Raw genomic sequence first — 18,502 nt, 5'->3', positions numbered from 1 at the left:
GAAGAGCAGAAGACACACTGAAGAACACAGAAGAACAGAGAGGAATACAGAAGAACACAGAGGAATACAGAAGAACACAGAGGAATACAGAAGAACACAGAGGAATACAGAAGAACACAGAGGAAGATAGAAGAACAGAGAAGAATACAGAAGAACACCGAGGAAGATAGAAGAACACCGAGGAAGATAGAAGAACACCGAGGAAGACAGAAGAACACCGAGGAAGACAGAAGAACACCGAGGAAGACAGAAGAACACCGAGGAAGACAGAAGAACACCGAGGAAGACAGAAGAACACCGAGGAAGACAGAAGAACACCGAGGAAGACAGAAGAACACCGAGGAAGACAGAAGAACACCGAGGAAGACAGAAGAACACCGAGGAAGACAGAAGAACACCGAGGAAGACAGAAGAACACCGAGGAAGACAGAAGAACACCGAGGAAGACAGAAGAACACCGAGGAAGACAGAAGAACACCGAGGAAGACAGAAGAACACCGAGGAAGACAGAAGAAGACAGAAGAACACGGAGGGAGATACAAAAAACGAAGAAACAGAGTGCAGAATACCACAGCAGAAGATGAGGAAGAAGAGAAGAGAGAAGACGGGGAGAAGAGGAGTACAGAAGAAGAATACAGATGAGGAGCGAGGAGGAAGAACAGAGAAGAAGGAAAGAGGAAAAGAAGCAGGAGCAGGAGAGAGGGTGAGTAGCGCGGGGCAGAACAAGGGGCTGGGAGGTACTTACTGTGGGGTGGGTCTCAGGAACTCAGGAACCTGGAGGAGCTGCAGCGGCAGGGGGAGCGACCTACCCTTGGGTCAAGCACCCTGGTTCCCTGGTGTAGGTACTCTGATCTTCTAGGTAGCCACAGGTGGGGTCCAACCTCCTTTGCGCCAACTGTTTCTCGGGCCCACTGGGAAGGGTCCTGGATCCATAAAATCCAACCGCAACGGTCCTGTGTTATCCTACAGGAAACCCGGCTCGATAACTCTGCACCCAGGTGCTTGTAGGATTTCTGATATTTACCTCTGGTAATTCCCTACTCCCCCAGCCCTTGGGATTCTAACACACTTACCTTGGTTGGGCACCTCCTTTCTTATATCACTTTATTAATATACGGTTTGGCCTCCCCATAGGGTCCCATGTTGTTCTACGCTTTTCCTGCTAGTTCCTAAGTGTATATTTTGTGTGTAGATATCTCAAAGTGGAGATGTAACCATGTTAGTACAGAAGTATTGATTTAGTAAAGAATACTTTAATTTTTAAACAACTGGTGTGGTTCTTTCTTGTGTGGCAGTCGATGCCAGACTATTGTGATATTGCAAGTGCTTTACACTCCTCCCAGATAAGCTTTAGCTGCTCACTACAGCTACCCCTATAGAGCTTCGCTATCTGGACACCTAAACACTATCATTAAGGGTTGCCTGAACTCAATATAGGGTGCCACACCATAGGTGTACACCATAAACTGAGCCAGCCTCCTACATTGTTTCAGCATAATCACAAACTTTTCTTCAATATGAACAGAATGTCACTCAAACCCCAAAAGCTGTATTAGAATTTAGCCGGTGTTTACCACTTACAATCAGGCGGGGTGGTGGGGAAGGTATTGGGGTTTGCCTTACTGGTCGACGCCTCCACCACCTATTAGCCTATTGTTGGAGAAGTATCTAGGCCACCATCTTTTAGTTTTCTACACTCTCCCCCCACCCCCCACAATAAAAAAAAATTGTCAGTCCAAATCAGTGCCCAAAAGGTTCTGTAAATTATGGTCTCTACAGTGTGCTAAAGGTATTGTAAGGAAATGCCTCTTATATGATCACCTCCAAGCTATTTTTTTAACTGATGCTGCTGGTTTTTCGATTCAGAGTGCACCAAGGCCTCCTAACAAGACCTGTGTCCAGACCCTTCAGAGTATGTCAAAATGGCAATACCAAATTTTAAATGTCTAGCTTACATGTACATCCCTAGTATATGGCACCCTGGTACCCGGTGCATGCATGTTAGAGGGGTACCATAGGGCTGCAGAAAGGATTGAGAGCCTGCAGGTCCACCAAAGAGAAGTCATCTTGCATCAGAACCAGTCAATAGGGAACCATTGTAATGTGGATAAAGTGCCTGGAACTGCTAAAGGGCTGTTTCTTCTGTGGAGAAAACTGTTTGAGGACCTTGCTGTTTCTTCTAACTCCCTGTCGGAGTTAGTCGCCCAAAATAACTACCTATCCCTATTGACACTCACCCAAGTTTTCCTTGAAAACATTAGTTATCAAAGTTGTTAAATTTGCCAATGTTTGTTCGCAGCGGAGTGAAAAGCTTTGATTTATTAATACTTGTAATATCTATGGAGCCCTCTGGTGGATCTTTTTCAATCTGATGTCAAAATTCTTATAAATATACAGTATTTTTAGAAATTGGTGCCTGATTTCTTGTGTCAATTTCTTCAATTGTTTTGGCGCGGTTTAAATGCTTTACATTAGTTCCTAAGTGGTTAATGCTCAGTGCCACAGTCATCCTGGATTAGACCGAGGGTTTAACAGACAAACCTACTGGACCTAAAGGGATTTTAAGTATTACATGGTGAGCGCGCACAGCCACACCATATATTAGACCTAATTTTCTCACAAGTATCAAACTGCAGGGTTGCCCGTTGGCTGCGCTCCAATGGGATCGGCACATGACCTCGATAGTGCTTGGGGTGGATTCTGCTCGAAATAAAGAAACACAATGGGTTGCCAATCCTTCTCCGGCACTGGTAGTGTTGGAACAGACATCGATGTGAAGGGGCTGGAGCAGTTGGTGGGTCTGGAACTAGAGCAGGTGCTGAACCCAATACTGGTTCATGAGGCACAGGCTGCACAGAGGGCAGACCTGCAAGCTCAAGTCAGACTGGAGACCCTTGCAGATCCTTGAAGCTTGAAGGTGCGCCGGAGGGCACCAGTAAAGTGCTAAAAATGACAGATCATGGTGTTGAGTGTGTTTGGCGACTAAGCTTTGGTTGCAGGACGGTAAGGTCTTTGAATTCATCTGGGCGCAGTCTTCACAGGTCTTGGAACCATGCACCGACCCCAGACACCATAGCCCTCCAGGACATGAACCCTGCCGTCTTAGGTGATGACATTTTCCATTGCATATTGGAAAAAAAAGCTTAGCAAAATTATTTTGAAAACCTTTGAAGACTAAAGTATACTTGGGTCTATCTCTAAAGGTGCAGAAAGGCAGGTACTCTTGTCTGCACTTATGGGAGGTGGCTCAGCTCGTCTGTTCCAGAGCAGAACAATGGTCTGTGCAGAACCACATAACGTCACCTACTGCCACATCGTAGTACTTTGGAATTTCAGGTTTCAGTTACACACCTGCAGAATATTCACAAGGTGAGGAATCTGCAGAATTATCAATACAGATTACTCACCTTTAGAATAGGAACCTTTGAATGTTTGAAGAGTGGACTCAAACCGGGACGTCTTGCAGGACAGAGGGCACAATGGCCCTCTCTATGGCCTGGTCAAGCACCAATCACCATGCAAACAGCAAGGTAGATATCGAAGACTGGCACGTCCCTGGTCTGCGCAGTTGTGGTGTCAGTGAAATAGGCCGAGGCTCTGAAGAAGTTTTTTTTTTTTACAGCTAACATGCAATATTATATAAAGAGTATCCAGCTCGACAGACTCCTTTTATGCACCACTCTGCCTTCTTATCTTCAGTAACACTCTTTCTGGTACAGAATATCTAGTCGTAGATGCTGTCCTGCCATTTGATAAAGTTTTGTTTTGACCAATGACTTTGTGTTTCACCACTGCGCATATTAGTTGCTCAATGTTCACCAGTAGCACATGGTATGTTTTGTTCAGTTTAGCCGCCTATGGGCTTTGACATTGCATTAGTCATTACATTCTGTATTGTGCCTATTGGCTTGGACATGGCATTAGCCATTGCTTTCTGTATTCAGTTTAGCCGTCTATGGGCTTTGACATTGCATTAGCCATTACATTCTGTATTCTGCCTATTGGCTTTGATATGCTGTATCCAGTCTAGCCGCCTATTGGCTTTGACATTGCATGCCTATTGACTTTGACATGATGTATTCAATTTAGCTGCCTATTGACTTTGACATGCTATTAGATATTCTGCCTATTGGCTTTGACATGATATCATATATTACATTTTGTATTCAGCTCCGCTGCCTATTGGCTTTGACATGATATCATATATTACACTTTGTATTCAGCTTAACTGCCTATTGGCTTTGACATGATATTCAGCTCCGCTGCCTATTGGCTTTGACATGATATTATACATTGCATTTTATATTCAGCTCAGCTGCCTATGGGCTTTGACATGATATAAGACATTGCATTTTGTATTCAGCTTAGATGCCTATTGGCTTTGACATGACACTAGACATTGCATTTGATATTTAGGTTAGCTGCCTATTGCCTTTAACATGACATTGCATTTGATATTTAGGTTAGCTGCCCATTGCCTTTAACGTGGAGTTCTGTATTTTTCCAAGCTGTGTTTTTGCACCAGAGAACCAAGATGTTTTGCTCTCACAGTAGACTAGACCTGATAAGAGAGAGTACATGGGCGTCGTTTCTCTTCCCTTGAGCTTGGGAACAGGAGTAGTCTTGGAGACCTGGCCAGTCTCCAAAAGGCTTGCTCAGTTTCCCAGGTCTGAGAGGAGGGGGCACACCTTTGTAACGAATGTAACAGGCTGCAGAGAGTCAGATTCGAATCTGCCGGACCTCGTGCTGGAGCTTGGCGCCAGCTGCCAGCATCCCGTGTGGGTAGATGACACTCTTTCTCGCGGCTGACAGGGGTCATCAGCTTGCAGACCTTAGAAAGATGTAGCTGTAAATAGTTCCTACACGGTGAAGTATTTGTTTTGCTTTGCATTCAATATCTTATAAATATAACCTGCTGTGTATATTGCAAACTGATATATTTTGTTTGATTAACGCGGACTTGAAAGCTACTAATTCGTCATTCATTCATAAACATTGTGGTTGGGGAAGAATAAAATAACAATAAAAGTCTTCTTTGACCTCAGAAGTGCATTTCTGTTGTGTTATGTTAGTGCTTAGAAACTAAATAAGAGGAAAGCACTACAATTGGTACCTGGAGTCGTGGGGTCGGTCATTAAGAGGTGATTAAGAAGGGGTTTGACGAGTTAGTAGATTTCTAAGTGCACACTTTAAAAGTGTAATTGTTTTTTTGTTGTTTGGAGAATTACAGAAATTGTTTTCTGTTTGGAGAATCACAGTAGCACGGCAGACCATGTCTGAGAATACATGTGTTGATGAACTGCCTGATGGTGCTAAGAAAAACTGTGAATTGTTTTCTGTTTGGGGAATTACAGAAGAAAATGCATGTGTAGCTAAAATGCCTGATGTTGTTTTGAGAAATAATTCCCGTTGTATATATGTAGAAAACGTGTGTTTTGGAAGTAATGATGACAGAAAGGTCTGGATACCTTTATCTGCTTACAGAGAAATGCAGGAAGTTGGAACATGAAAATAGGAATTTACGTGAGCAAATTAGCCAGGATACGATAATTCAAAATAATGCTGAAAGTTATAAAAATGAAGAATCTTTCTTGTCCCATTCCAGTAATGAGGGGGTTAAGACAGCTCCGAGCTGCACTGAGTTTCCGTGTGAGCCAGGGTTTTTGGCAGCCAAAGTGCATTCCTTAACTGATAACACGGACGAGAGAGCTCAGAATGTGATTTACGAGTTACCGTTGCAAAATGCACAAGTAAAACGAAGGATTTTAGAGCAAGACACCCCGAGTTTCATTAGCTTGTTTGATTTTTGGAAAAAGAATAGCCCTCATTTGAGAGAAATCCTAACACTTTTGTACATGGTCACTGTGAAAAATAATATGCAGCTGCGCGCTTGTGATTTGGCAAATGAAATAATGCAGACTTTAGGTTTCTGCGCAGTGCAAGAAGGAAATACTTATGTATATTTAAATCAAGAACAAGGAAAGAAAATAGTGCCCCTAGCTAGAATCATACAATGGATCTGGTACTTGCAAGACAGGGCTAGAGTACCACAGGTAAAAGAATTATCAATGAAATTGTGTGCACCATTTGAATTCGTGTCTACTGAAGATATAAAGCATGTTTGTTTTACTAATGATTCATTGACTGAAATGTTGCTTTCTGGCACAGTAGAAGGAACAGCGTATGTGTGTCTACGTGAGATGTGTCATTTTTATGCTGATTTTTGGTTCTTTGATAATGTTTTAGCCACATGGCTTGTACCTAACTGGTTCAATTACCTTGCTGATGTTAATGAGAAAAATGCAGAGAGAGAAGTGTTCACCCAGAATTCTGCCTTAGTGGGGATGGCTATGTGGGTGCCCCAGAAATGTGAAAAGGCCACTTACAGGTGGGCAGAGATGAGAGAGATGCACATTCCCCTAGATTTGATAAAAACTGTGCAGCACGCACAAAAGCAATCTGTCATGCAAGCAGTCACAGAGCAGTTGGGGAGAGGAAAGTTACCAGAACAGAAATGGCAAATTGATCAGGTTTTAGGGAGAGTGATTGCTGCAAATTACCAAGGAAAAATCGAAATTATGCTGATACCTAGAAAAGAATCTGATTCATTCATACAAATTGGAGACAGAATGGCCCAACTTGGCAAAAATGCAGTGAATGGAGGTTTGGTAAAGAAGGAGTCTGCCCCAGCCCTTCTGACAGTGCAAGAAAAGGGAAGCTGTGGTGCAGCAGATAAAAACCTCAGTGCTGATGTGTGGGCTGACGCCCCAAGTGACCCTCCAGAACCTGCAGAGAATATAACAAAGGGCCCCAAAAACGTCCTGCTGATTATAAAACAGGGAAAGAAAGAGGAAGGGTGCAGTTTAAATGAAAAATGTTATTTGCAAGAAAAGTCATACTTGTTTCTTTTGCAGATCCTACCACGTTTCGCCACTGTCCCTGAGTGCGCTGTGTGGTCCCCCTTCCGGTGTGTGCGTGTGGGGTCGGGGAAGGGACCGAATCCCCAACCTGAACCTGGCTGAGTAAAGTGCCAGCACCATGGATCCATTTTGCGCAAACTGCGCCTTCAGTTCAAGTTCAACTTGTTTGCTGTGTTTTTTTTTTTTTCCCTCTCGTATGGAACTCTGACTTTTGCTTACCTTCCAGCAAACCTTTCAGGTGGACCGTGCACCTTTACATGAGCAGAACTCATGCCACATCAAATTGCTAACACTGTTGAATTAGAGACTCATTCAGAGAAAAAAAAAAAAAAAAAAATAAATTGCCCAGTCTTTTCTATGTAGATGTATCTGATGTGAAAGGTTATGAAATCAATGTGTTAATTCACTTCTATTGCTTTACAGGGATTGCTTTGATCATAATGTTTTTTTTGTGCTGATGTTTTTTTTATGTTTGTTTGAAATATGAGATATGTGAAACAAAAATTCATTGGTCAAAGGGCGGAATGTCCTGCCATTTGATAAAGTTTTGTTTTGACCAATGACTTTGTGTTTCACCACTGCGCATATTAGTTGCTCAATGTTCACCAGTAGCACATGGTATGTTTTGTTCAGTTTAGCCGCCTATGGGCTTTGACATTGCATTAGTCATTACATTCTGTATTGTGCCTATTGGCTTGGACATGGCATTAGCCATTGCTTTCTGTATTCAGTTTAGCCGTCTATGGGCTTTGACATTGCATTAGCCATTACATTCTGTATTCTGCCTATTGGCTTTGATATGCTGTATCCAGTCTAGCCGCCTATTGGCTTTGACATTGCATGCCTATTGACTTTGACATGATGTATTCAATTTAGCTGCCTATTGACTTTGACATGCTATTAGATATTCTGCCTATTGGCTTTGACATGATATCATATATTACATTTTGTATTCAGCTCCGCTGCCTATTGGCTTTGACATGATATCATATATTACACTTTGTATTCAGCTTAACTGCCTATTGGCTTTGACATGATATTCAGCTCCGCTGCCTATTGGCTTTGACATGATATTATACATTACACTTTGTATTCAGCTCCGCTGCCTATTGGCTTTGACATGATATTATACATTGCATTTTATATTCAGCTCAGCTGCCTATGGGCTTTGACATGATATAAGACATTGCATTTTGTATTCAGCTTAGATGCCTATTGGCTTTGACATGACACTAGACATTGCATTTGATATTTAGGTTAGCTGCCTATTGCCTTTAACATGACATTGCATTTGATATTTAGGTTAGCTGCCCATTGCCTTTAACGTGGAGTTCTGTATTTTTCCAAGCTGTGTTTTTGCACCAGAGAACCAAGATGTTTTGCTCTCACAGTAGACTAGACCTGATAAGAGAGAGTACATGGGCGTCGTTTCTCTTCCCTTGAGCTTGGGAACAGGAGTAGTCTTGGAGACCTGGCCAGTCTCCAAAAGGCTTGCTCAGTTTCCCAGGTCTGAGAGGAGGGGGCACACCTTTGTAACGAATGTAACAGGCTGCAGAGAGTCAGATTCGAATCTGCCGGACCTCGTGCTGGAGTTTGGCGCCAGCTGCCAGCATCCCGTGTGGGTAGATGACACTCTTTCTCGCGGCTGACAGGGGTCATCAGCTTGCAGACCTTAGAAAGATGTAGCTGTAAATAGTTCCTACACGGTGAAGTATTTGTTTTGCTTTGCATTCAATATCTTATAAATATAACCTGCTGTGTATATTGCAAACTGATATATTTTGTTTGATTAACGCGGACTTGAAAGCTACTAATTCGTCATTCATTCATAAACATTGTGGTTGGGGAAGAATAAAATAACAATAAAAGTCTTCTTTGACCTCAGAAGTGCTTTTCTGTTGTGTTATGTTAGTGCTTAGAAACTAAATAAGAGGAAAGCACTACAGATGCCTCTTCTTTTGATTATTTATCAAGCATCGTACTGGACCTAGAAGCTTTCAGCAGTACCTCAGAGCACCAGCAGGCAGCACCTTGCAATGCACACTGAAGTGGTTCTGCTTCGGAAATAATATGCGGAGTCAAATAGGCACCACCCCTTTGATGATGCCTGAACTCACAGAAGCAGAGCCCCAAGAGTAAATTAGTTGTGACTACTGTACCGATTCGGAGACTTGGGAACTTAACGTATTAAGTCCACGCACAAACAGGGAGGATCAGTAAGTAATCTGCAGATAAGAGACTCCATCAGAAAGAGCGGTACCAAAGGTAAATAACTTGTTCTTCTGATAGACAATTCTAGCCGCAGATTCCTCCCCCTTTAAATAGATGCCAAAGCAGTTCACATTTGGAGGCTGGTCTGTGAATGTATTCAACCCAGAAAGTCCTGCAGGAACTATCAGGAAAAATGACCCCCTCAGCAAATCTGTCCAGGCAATACTGCTTCGCAAACACATGGCGGGACGCACACACAGCTGCCTGGCATACATCCAGAACAGGTATCTCACACACTAAAGCAGTGGAAGGAGCTTTGCCCTGGTTGATTGAGAGTACAGTCTTACAGAAGCTGCTTTTTGGTTAATGCATAGCAGATCTTCATGCGAAGAACAATACAGCGGGAGATGGCTCTCTTCTGCATTGCCTTGATTTGTTTTACTTCAGAAAACCCCAAAAAGAGTTGATCGACCACATAAAAGCGTAGAGATCTTGGGATTCAAGCAATGCACCCTCTCCTCCTTAGAAGGGGTAAGGTGAAAGAGAACACCATCAGGATGATAGTTTTAACAAAGTGGAACAAGTCACAACTTTTTGTAAGAATGATGCTCGCATCCGTAGAACCAGTTTGTCTGGGAAGAAGGTAGTGTATGGGGGATGGACTGGTGTTGCGGCAAAATGTTTGTAGCAGAAATCTTACTATAGTAAGGACTGGGTTTTGGTGATCTTGTAGAGCAACATCTGTCAAGATGTAGCTGTTTTCTACATCTCAAATTGCTGCCTCTAGAGCTGCAGTATTGTGTTGAATCTGGGTGACCATGAGCAAATATGCAGAGGTGCAGACTGCCATCTGGATAGTGGGCCTAAAGGCACTCTTAGAGAACCTGGAATCATCTGACATGCTGTAGAGTTTATGGTCCAAGAAATTTCACCTGCATCAACGAACTGTGGAATGGAATCAGGGTCACACGAAGGCAGTAGAGTAAGATCCTTACAGCAAAGACTGCATGACCTCTCGCTGGAATCAGAGGGAGGCATGGACTCCTGCTTACATTTTTTTTTTTTTTTTTTTGTACTTGCACTGCGATTTACCTATTGATTCTCCTGGACTTAACCGAGGAAAGTGATGTGGACCAGTACTTTAAAAGTGACCAACGTTGTTACTTGGTGCATGAAACAAAGTTGTACATCACTAAACCCAATGGTCTTGTGGTGCATCAGAGACTACTTAATAGACAGGTTTGGAACCCAATCACCAAAGGCAGACTTAATGCAGATCTGTTACGTACATCAGTTTTTCGGCAGGCATGGCATAAAACCGGTCGCCTTTGGTGGGGACCTTTTCTCTACACTTGCTGTTATTCGTAGTCAGTGAAGACTGATCACATCCATATCAAAAGGGAATAGAAAAAAGAAACTGAGTGGTGCTCGTGGTGGCACTTATAAGGCTCTGTATTGTCATGTTCAGAGGTTAGGCAAGTCTACCACAGAGTTTAAGTGCACTACTTTTTGGAGTGCAAGAATTATTCAAGCCACCTGGAAGAACCCTTAGTGAGAAATTGGCAGATAGAAGTGTCCATCTGAAAACACTGTTTTTAATTATTTACATTTCTTCCAATATGGAGCTTGTTATACTGCCACCATGTATAGCTTTTAAAATACTTCACAGCCCTCAGTGTTTTCTATACATTTAGTGACTACTCTCTAATAATATGACGACATGGCCCAAAGGTGGTAGTCCTGGAATTTCACTATTTAGTTCCACTGTAGCACTTTAACCATCTGCGCTACCTGCTGCATTTTCGTCACATTAACAGGAGACAGTATCGCCAGACCACTTCATTTGAACATGTACAACCTCACTGAATCATTTTACTCAGCTTTTTGTCTCTGCGCATCTTTACACTCATGTGGGCTTTCACAATATAAAATTAAAATCAATGTACACTGTCCCTAACTTAGTGACTGCTGCCATATGCACATAGTTTATACACCCTTCAATGAAGTTCCGGCTTTCTGTGGCATTCTTGCATATTTATTTTCAAACAATGCTGTTGTGGCAGGACTAAGACACCACCTCATGACCACTGTCTTCAAAGCATTTATTGGGTCACTAAGCCCTTTACATTTGAGAAAAAGTTTGTTTCATGTGGCTTATCAATATTTATTTTAATTACATTACATTCTCTAGTTGCCAGGCTATTCCTGCACCTGTTTCAGCAGACTACAACAGGGTATAGTTTATGTTACTTTGTTTGCATTGTAGAGAAGATCAACAAAATGCCAATTGTCGGCTGATGAAGGGAAGCCTTCCAAAATGCATTTGGGCATATCTTCAAACATCATGTTTTAAAGGAACATTAATTGAAAATGCATACATAAATGTGTGTGAAAAAAGCTGACACATCTGTCCATGATTTCTGAAAGTAAACAAGTACACCTTTTGGTGAATAAATAGTGGTGCCACAGGGTATACACTCGCACAGAAGTGTGTAAACTGACTAATACACCTTTCCAGTGGGGCAGTAGCAGGTACAGAAAGTAATTATATTCTGAACTTCAGGAAGCATATATTGCATTCCCTGAGAAATACAGCAGTAACTCAGGTCTGAGACAGATTAGAATGCTGCCAATTAAAAGAAAAACGTACTTCCCATGTGTGCCTTTGGCACCATTAAGGATAAAAAGTAGTTCTGGGGATCTAAAAGTGAAGGCCAGTAGACAAAAAACGTAATATTGGGTGGTAGGGCTGGAGTTAAAGCAGAGTATCCAAGTATATGCGGTGTCACAGATTGCTTCAATGATGCTGCTAGAAGAGGATAAAGGTAATGACATATTGAAGAGCCATGTGGTATGCTGTCAACCTGTAAGGGTGGACAAGCTAATCCGATGTTAAGATTAAAATTATTTTTTAAAAAAATTAAATACATTTAAAAAAAAAAAAAAGCTTTTGCCCTCATCTTGGCAACCTTCCTGCAAAATGAATGGGTGCCAGATGCCCCAGCCATTATGAATTTGACACAGCCTCATGCTTTCTCATATTTGTTGCGAACAACACTTCAGTGGGAGGGAGAGCTACATGTGAGAAATAGAGCTCATGTATGTCTGCGTTCAGGCCTTCCACAGAGTAACCTGAATGCTGATATGCTAGATTAAACAAGTTGCACAACAGTCAACACGACTTTGCAGATAGCAGAGCTGAAAACCTACTTTGGCATCCCTCTCTGCAAACCTCTGGAACATGTTGGCGTAGATCTTCTTATCCCGTTCATGCTGCTGTCGTATTTTTTGCTGACACACAGCTAGCTGTGCTTTTGCTGCCTTGTTGCTTGGATATAGGCTAAGAACCTTATGGAAATCTTCCTTTGCAGAGTCGTATTCATTCACACCAAGATAGGCCTCGCCTCGTCTGAACAGTGCCTTTTCGTTGTTCTTGTCCTGTTCAAGTGCCTGGGAATTAGGAGTGAAGAACAATTTAGAGAAAGCATATTGTTCCCTAAAAGCAGCAAATAACAGCACATCGTTATTTGTCTTTTGTTTAAACATGAATATTTAAGATTCTTGATGCGATAGCAACAATCTTTTCAGATCTGATACAGTATCCTCGGTACTTTTGGTCCTAAACGTCCTCGATTTACCATTATGCAATCCAACATCTACATAAGCCAAAAACACATCATGTCCCAGGCTGCGTCATTAGAGACAGGATATTTTACCTCACGGAGTTGAACAATCATAAAACAAACATTAAGTGGAGCTTGGGGTTGGATTGTTCATACTTTATCATTGAGAATAGAATTTTCTACATCAGGAAAGGAAAAGTTACTTTTAAATTGCTGAAATAAAATTGAAAACAACATTGAAATAACATTGCTGGAAAGTTTTGACTTTTAATTGATTTCACATAAAAAAGGTTGCCTATTAGGACTGGAAAACAGAAATTGTTAGTACTTTGGCTCTCTAATCTAGCACTGCAGGAGTAAGAAATATGACGTAATATTAATCTATGAATACCAGGTAAGAAAGATGTGAAATTTAGGCATCTTAAGTTCCGAAGCAAAACAAAAAGTAATTCTGTAATGCTCCTTCTTGTGGCTACTCTCAGGCATGGTTCTCACCTTTAGAATATCCCGAGACTGGAGTGAGAGAATTCTTCAGCACTGCTCTCATGGGCTGGTAGATGGTGCTGTATAGTTCGGCGATGATTCACAAATGCAACAAATCAGAGTTGAATCACATTAGCACCACCCTGTGCACGGACATGGGTGGTTGCCTGTATGTTGGCAGCAGTGTGTTGATCTGTAATGTGGGACCTTTCTCGAATATCCAAGAAGTTACTTGCCAGAACAGGGAGGTGAGAGGCGGTGAAGAATCAGTGAGAAACAAGTATCCACCAGAGAGCGTTACCAAAAGTACATCACTTTTCTTCCTATAGATACTTGTAACTACAGTTTCCTCACCTTAGGAATAGATAGTGTAGCAGTACTGCCCATATTGGAGTAATATCACTGTGGACCTGGTTGCAAGGGGCTAGTGTCTCGTGAACGCATGGATCAATGGCATATCTAGAGAAGGCGCAAATCTCACCAGTGCATGATAGTTGGCTTGGTCATGGTGGCAAAATCCTCAGAGGACTGCTTCTTGGCTACTGCAAAGATTTAATGCAGAGTACTATCCACCTTGACAAGATCCCATTTTCCACTGTCTCGCCACTTTCACATCTGAAAATCATACAAAAAGCTCACCACCTGCCCAATATTCCTTAGTGCTATTGATGCAGAAGCTAAGCACACCCATGAGGTTAAGGCAGTGGGGTCTCCTTCGCCGGACGAGGCAGAGCAAAGAATACTGGCAGAGGCATCATTTGGCTAATGTAAAAAGTCATTACAACGCACAGAAGAAATGCTGCTGGTGTTCTCAATAGTAATTTGCCATGGAAAAAGGGGGCGTATGGGAGCTATTCTGACATCACCTGCAGTTCACTCATGCAGCGTGGTGACGTGATGGCAATAAGAAAAACCTTTCAGAACTAAGAGCTTTAAGGCACAGCTAAACATGAGATGAAAGGACATGCACCTCAAATGTCAATACTAGATTAAGGTTCCACCCACCAATTCCCCCTGGGTTGGGAGAAAGTAGGCAGCAGACGTGTGTCAAAACGGAAAAAAACCCAACTAATATCCTTTGTCAGTGCCCACCACAAGACCCAGCAGGCTAACAAATGAACAAACAAAAGGACCCCAGAAAGCTTATCCTGAAAGAGTGTTTCAGGCACCACACCAAGAGACAATTGTATCCCAGAGTCCTACAAGAATGACACTCATCACCTTGGTTGCCAAGTTGAATGCATTTAGCTGCTACCACACAATCCCCACGCATGGAGGTGGAGACCCAACGCAGGATCCTGCTCTGTTACTGAGACAGGAGGCCCTCCCACAGTAGAAGTCTGATTAGAGAACAAATGTTAAGGCCCAAGAGTTTGGGAAGCCACACTATCATGGCCAAGTCTAGAGCAATGAGAATGACTCGAGCCTGGTCTGGCTTGCTATGGTCATTGGCAGTAATTAGATGTAGCCAGTGTGTAAAGCAATAAATCGAAAACAGTGCGTCACCTCAGGAAGGAGACGCCACTCATGGTCCAGTAACAACACCTACTAAGTCTAGTATTCAGGGTTCAGCGACCCCCTTTAGGTGGCTGGAGACCAAGGAGATGTTCTGTCGCTCTCTCCACCTCCTAACTGTAGCACCTTCAATCACAGGATGGAGGACCCCACCCTGGCCTGCTTGTTGCACTACCACTTGATGGTACCGTTGTTCATGAGCTACTGCAGCATCCTCCCTATGATGGACAGCAAGTAAGCTTTCGGGGCTAGATTAATTACCTGAAGCACCAAAAGGGTGATGTGAAGCTGGCATTCCACTGGAGAACTAATGTGTCATCTAAACCTCTCAAACCAAGCAGCGACTGGTCTGCCACAACTGTAAAGCCCGGAGTGGAGAAGGGATAGAGGGCTGCGCAGGTCAAGCTGAAGTTCACCCGTCAGTAATGCAGATCCTTTGTAGTTTCCTTTGAGTGCTGGATAGAGTAAAAGACACAACCCTGATGCAGGGCCCATTCGGATTTGCGGTCCCACTGCAGTTCCCCACATGTGCCACCTGCCATTTGGGATAACTAGAATAAATGAGGCCTGGAGACCAAGAACCTCTGTCCTCCCCACCGAGACTGAACCTTTGGGAAAATATCCTAAACATCCCAGGCTCACTGCAGCAGAGGAAACAACTTGAACACATCTGCGTCCAGGATTGCTCCAATAAATGAAATACTATTCATGGGGTTCAGGTGAGGCTTTGGATCGTAAATAGTGAACTCAAACGACACGAGAAGCAGGTGAGCCTGCCTGGAGCTGGTCAGACGTCAGAAAAAACACCTGCAGGAGCCCGTCATGGAGGTTGAGAAATGCAGGTTATGCTGGCCACCAATGATGTAGTGACCACTGACCGCACTTTTGTGAACTCCCGAGGGATCACGTTAAAGCTGAAGGGCACAGCAAACAGTGATCTTGGCCACCATGAACCACAAATAATTTCTGTTTAATCAGAGGACGGGTATATGGAAAAACTTGTCCTGTAAGTCCAAGGACACTGTCCAATCTCTTGGCCGCAGTCCGAAAGGAATCCAAGCCAAGGTAAGTATCTTAAATATGCCCTTTCATAGAACGGCATTCGTTCCCCCCTATGTAAGTCACCCCCACAGCAGGCTCGACAGCTCTTAGGCAGGGTGCATTATATTACACGAGAGCCTATCTGCAGCAGCAGATATGTCCCTGCTATGTCTTTGTCGATTCCTAGACATAGTAAGTGGACAGGGAAGCCATTTTAAATGCATGTTCTGGACACTGGTCAATCCGAGCTCCCCAGCTACATGATGGCTTCACAGAAGCTAGGGACGTTTGGTATCTAACATCTTGTATTGATAAGCCCACACTGGTCCCAGTGATGGATTTACCAATACATGCACCAAGAGGGCAGTTTAGAGGTGCCCCCGAAAACCTACCAGCCTCTGGTGTGCTAACTGACTAGTTTGAGCCAACCTACTACCACCACCACACACTAGTCTGACACCGCCCCCACATCCCCAGGTAAGAGCCTTTGATCTAGGAGGGGTGTTACACACCCCCACACAACAGGATGACCTGCAAATCTACATTCCAAGGCAGAAAGCTTCAAAGAAGCCCGCCGCCCTTGGTATGCAGATCTGGCTTTCCTCACAAGGGAAATGCCGACCAGCTGGCTTTTTCATATTTGGAGAGGTGTGTACACCCCTCAGATCAGTCCCACACCTAAGGTGAGATGCTTGAAGTGGACACTAATACATTTCAGAATCTACCATCTTGGTGTTAGCAGAGTTAGGAATTCTCTGACATGGTTATGCCCACTTCCCACAGAAACTGGACATATAGGGGGTGTAGTCACCCCAGGGTAAGTAGCCTATTGGCTACTACCCTACACTCCCTGAAACGCCCCTAAATGTTGTATTTAGGGGAGTCGCTGGCACCAGAGAAGCAGATCCTGACTACCTCGGAAGCCCAAGGACCCTGAAGATCTACAAAAGTAGAAGAGGAGAAAAGAAGCAGCTGACCTGGTACCGACCCCGGCCTGTATGCATCTTTCATCGAAATATGCACGTTCTTCAGCTGTGTCTCCAGAAATCCAGGACTGCCTGCCTTCGAAAAAGACTCATGACCTCCTTTGAACAGCGGACTGGTTCTTCGGCAAACTCTAAAGAGGGGACTCTGAAGCTTCTGGAAAAGCCAAAACCGTCTGAAGTCACCACTGCACCCACAGTCTCCAACTTGAGTTGAAGTGGTCCACCAGTGCCAACAAGGTTCCCTAACCCTTCAGAGTCCGAGCCATCATGGTTTTACCCCTCTTGGACTCCCCGACGAGGCCTGCAGCCTCTGCATGGTCCCCCCTCCTCTACTGCCACCGCTCCAATAAGGAAAGCTCAACACCTGAAGACACCTGTGCACCCATCTCCCCTGAGCCATGGACCAAAGGTGCCTTCCTGTGCCAAGCATTGTGAGGTCCCAGACACGTTGTTGGTTGAGCCTATTGGCTTTCTAGCCAGAGCCTGCAGCCTCTTTTTGCAGTGACCAATCTTGGCCACCCAATGCCGTTTTGCAACTAGCACCCGGACGCCCTCATGCCGCTGGTGGTGTACTGCTGGTGTTGCCTTGGACCCTGCCTACCACTCACCTTAACTCCTGGAGATGCGTCTTGTAAGTCAGTGTACTATACCTGTTTGCATAAATTGTTCCTCCTCCCATAGGATAACATTGCAGAGCTCTGAAACTGCAGTGTCCACTTTTGAAAGTGAATAGAGTTGATATTTAGAAGCATACTTACCTGAACGATTTTTCTCCAATGCCTAAACATATATAAAGATATTTGCTATTTTAATGAGTTGGTGTAGACCTCCTTTGTGAGTCATGCATGTCATTTACAGACCATTGTGTGTATTTCTGGATGTCTTGCACTCCTGTGTTAAGACAGACTGCTTGACCACACTACCACCAAACAGAGCACTTTGGGATTGCATAGCAAGCCCTGTCAACTCATCGGGGAACCCCTGGACTCTCTACACGGTGCATCTAGTTATTGATATACCACATAAAGAGCCAGCTACCTACAATTAAGACAAGACAATGTGCAGTAGTGTGCCATGGGATACTCTCACCTCTATCACCAAAACACACAAATGGATTTCACGTAGGCATGCCTTCTAAGCACAACACTGGTGCCAACAGCCTTGCCAATACAGTCAGTCCGACCAAGACTATGTACTTTGCGACATCATGAACAGTGCAGGCTAATGAGGCCCTAAGATCCACTGGTACATCTGGCAAAATATCACTGGCTACTTCCCACAAGATAAGTGTTCACCTACCTAGTAAGTAAAACTGTGTTGATAGGTGAAAGTGCTACAATGGCCATAGAACTGCCTCTTCCTAAAAGCATTCATTTTTCTCGATTATATATCCAGGGAATTGGCAGGAAATAATGAAAATGTCACTTACCCAGTGTACATCTGTTCGTGGCATTAGTCGCTGCAGATTCACATGCTGTGCATAGTCCGCCGTCTGGTGTTGGGTCGGAGTGTTACAAGTTGTTTTTCTTCGAAGAAGTCTTTTCGAGTCACGAGACCGAGGGACTCCTCCTCCTTTGTTTCCATTGCACATGGGCGTCGACTCCATCTTAGATTGTTTTCCCCGCAGAGGGTGAGGTAGGAGTTGTGTATGTTAGTAATAGTGCCCATGCAATGGAATGAATAAGTATGTACAAAATAAAGTTTAAGTAATATATTTACAAAT

General features: G+C 43.6%; 1 protein-coding gene across 2 annotated transcripts in view; it reads right to left on the bottom strand.

Annotated features, from left to right (window-relative positions):
• The window catches only part of FKBP4 (FKBP prolyl isomerase 4), a 195,798-nt gene that overhangs the window by 11,669 nt on the left and 165,627 nt on the right, over positions 1-18,502 (bottom strand). For both annotated transcript variants that reach the window (XM_069228152.1, XM_069228153.1), the window contains one exon: positions 12,342-12,581. In XM_069228152.1, the coding sequence (XP_069084253.1) occupies positions 12,342-12,581 (240 nt within the window). The remainder of the gene's footprint in view (positions 1-12,341; positions 12,582-18,502) is intronic.

Source organism: Pleurodeles waltl, chromosome 4_1 (genome assembly GCF_031143425.1).
Source record: "Pleurodeles waltl isolate 20211129_DDA chromosome 4_1, aPleWal1.hap1.20221129, whole genome shotgun sequence".
Lineage (NCBI taxonomy): Eukaryota > Metazoa > Chordata > Amphibia > Caudata > Salamandridae > Pleurodeles > Pleurodeles waltl.
Note: the sequence above shows the minus strand (reverse complement) of the source record. Positions and strands in the feature narration are given on the sequence as shown.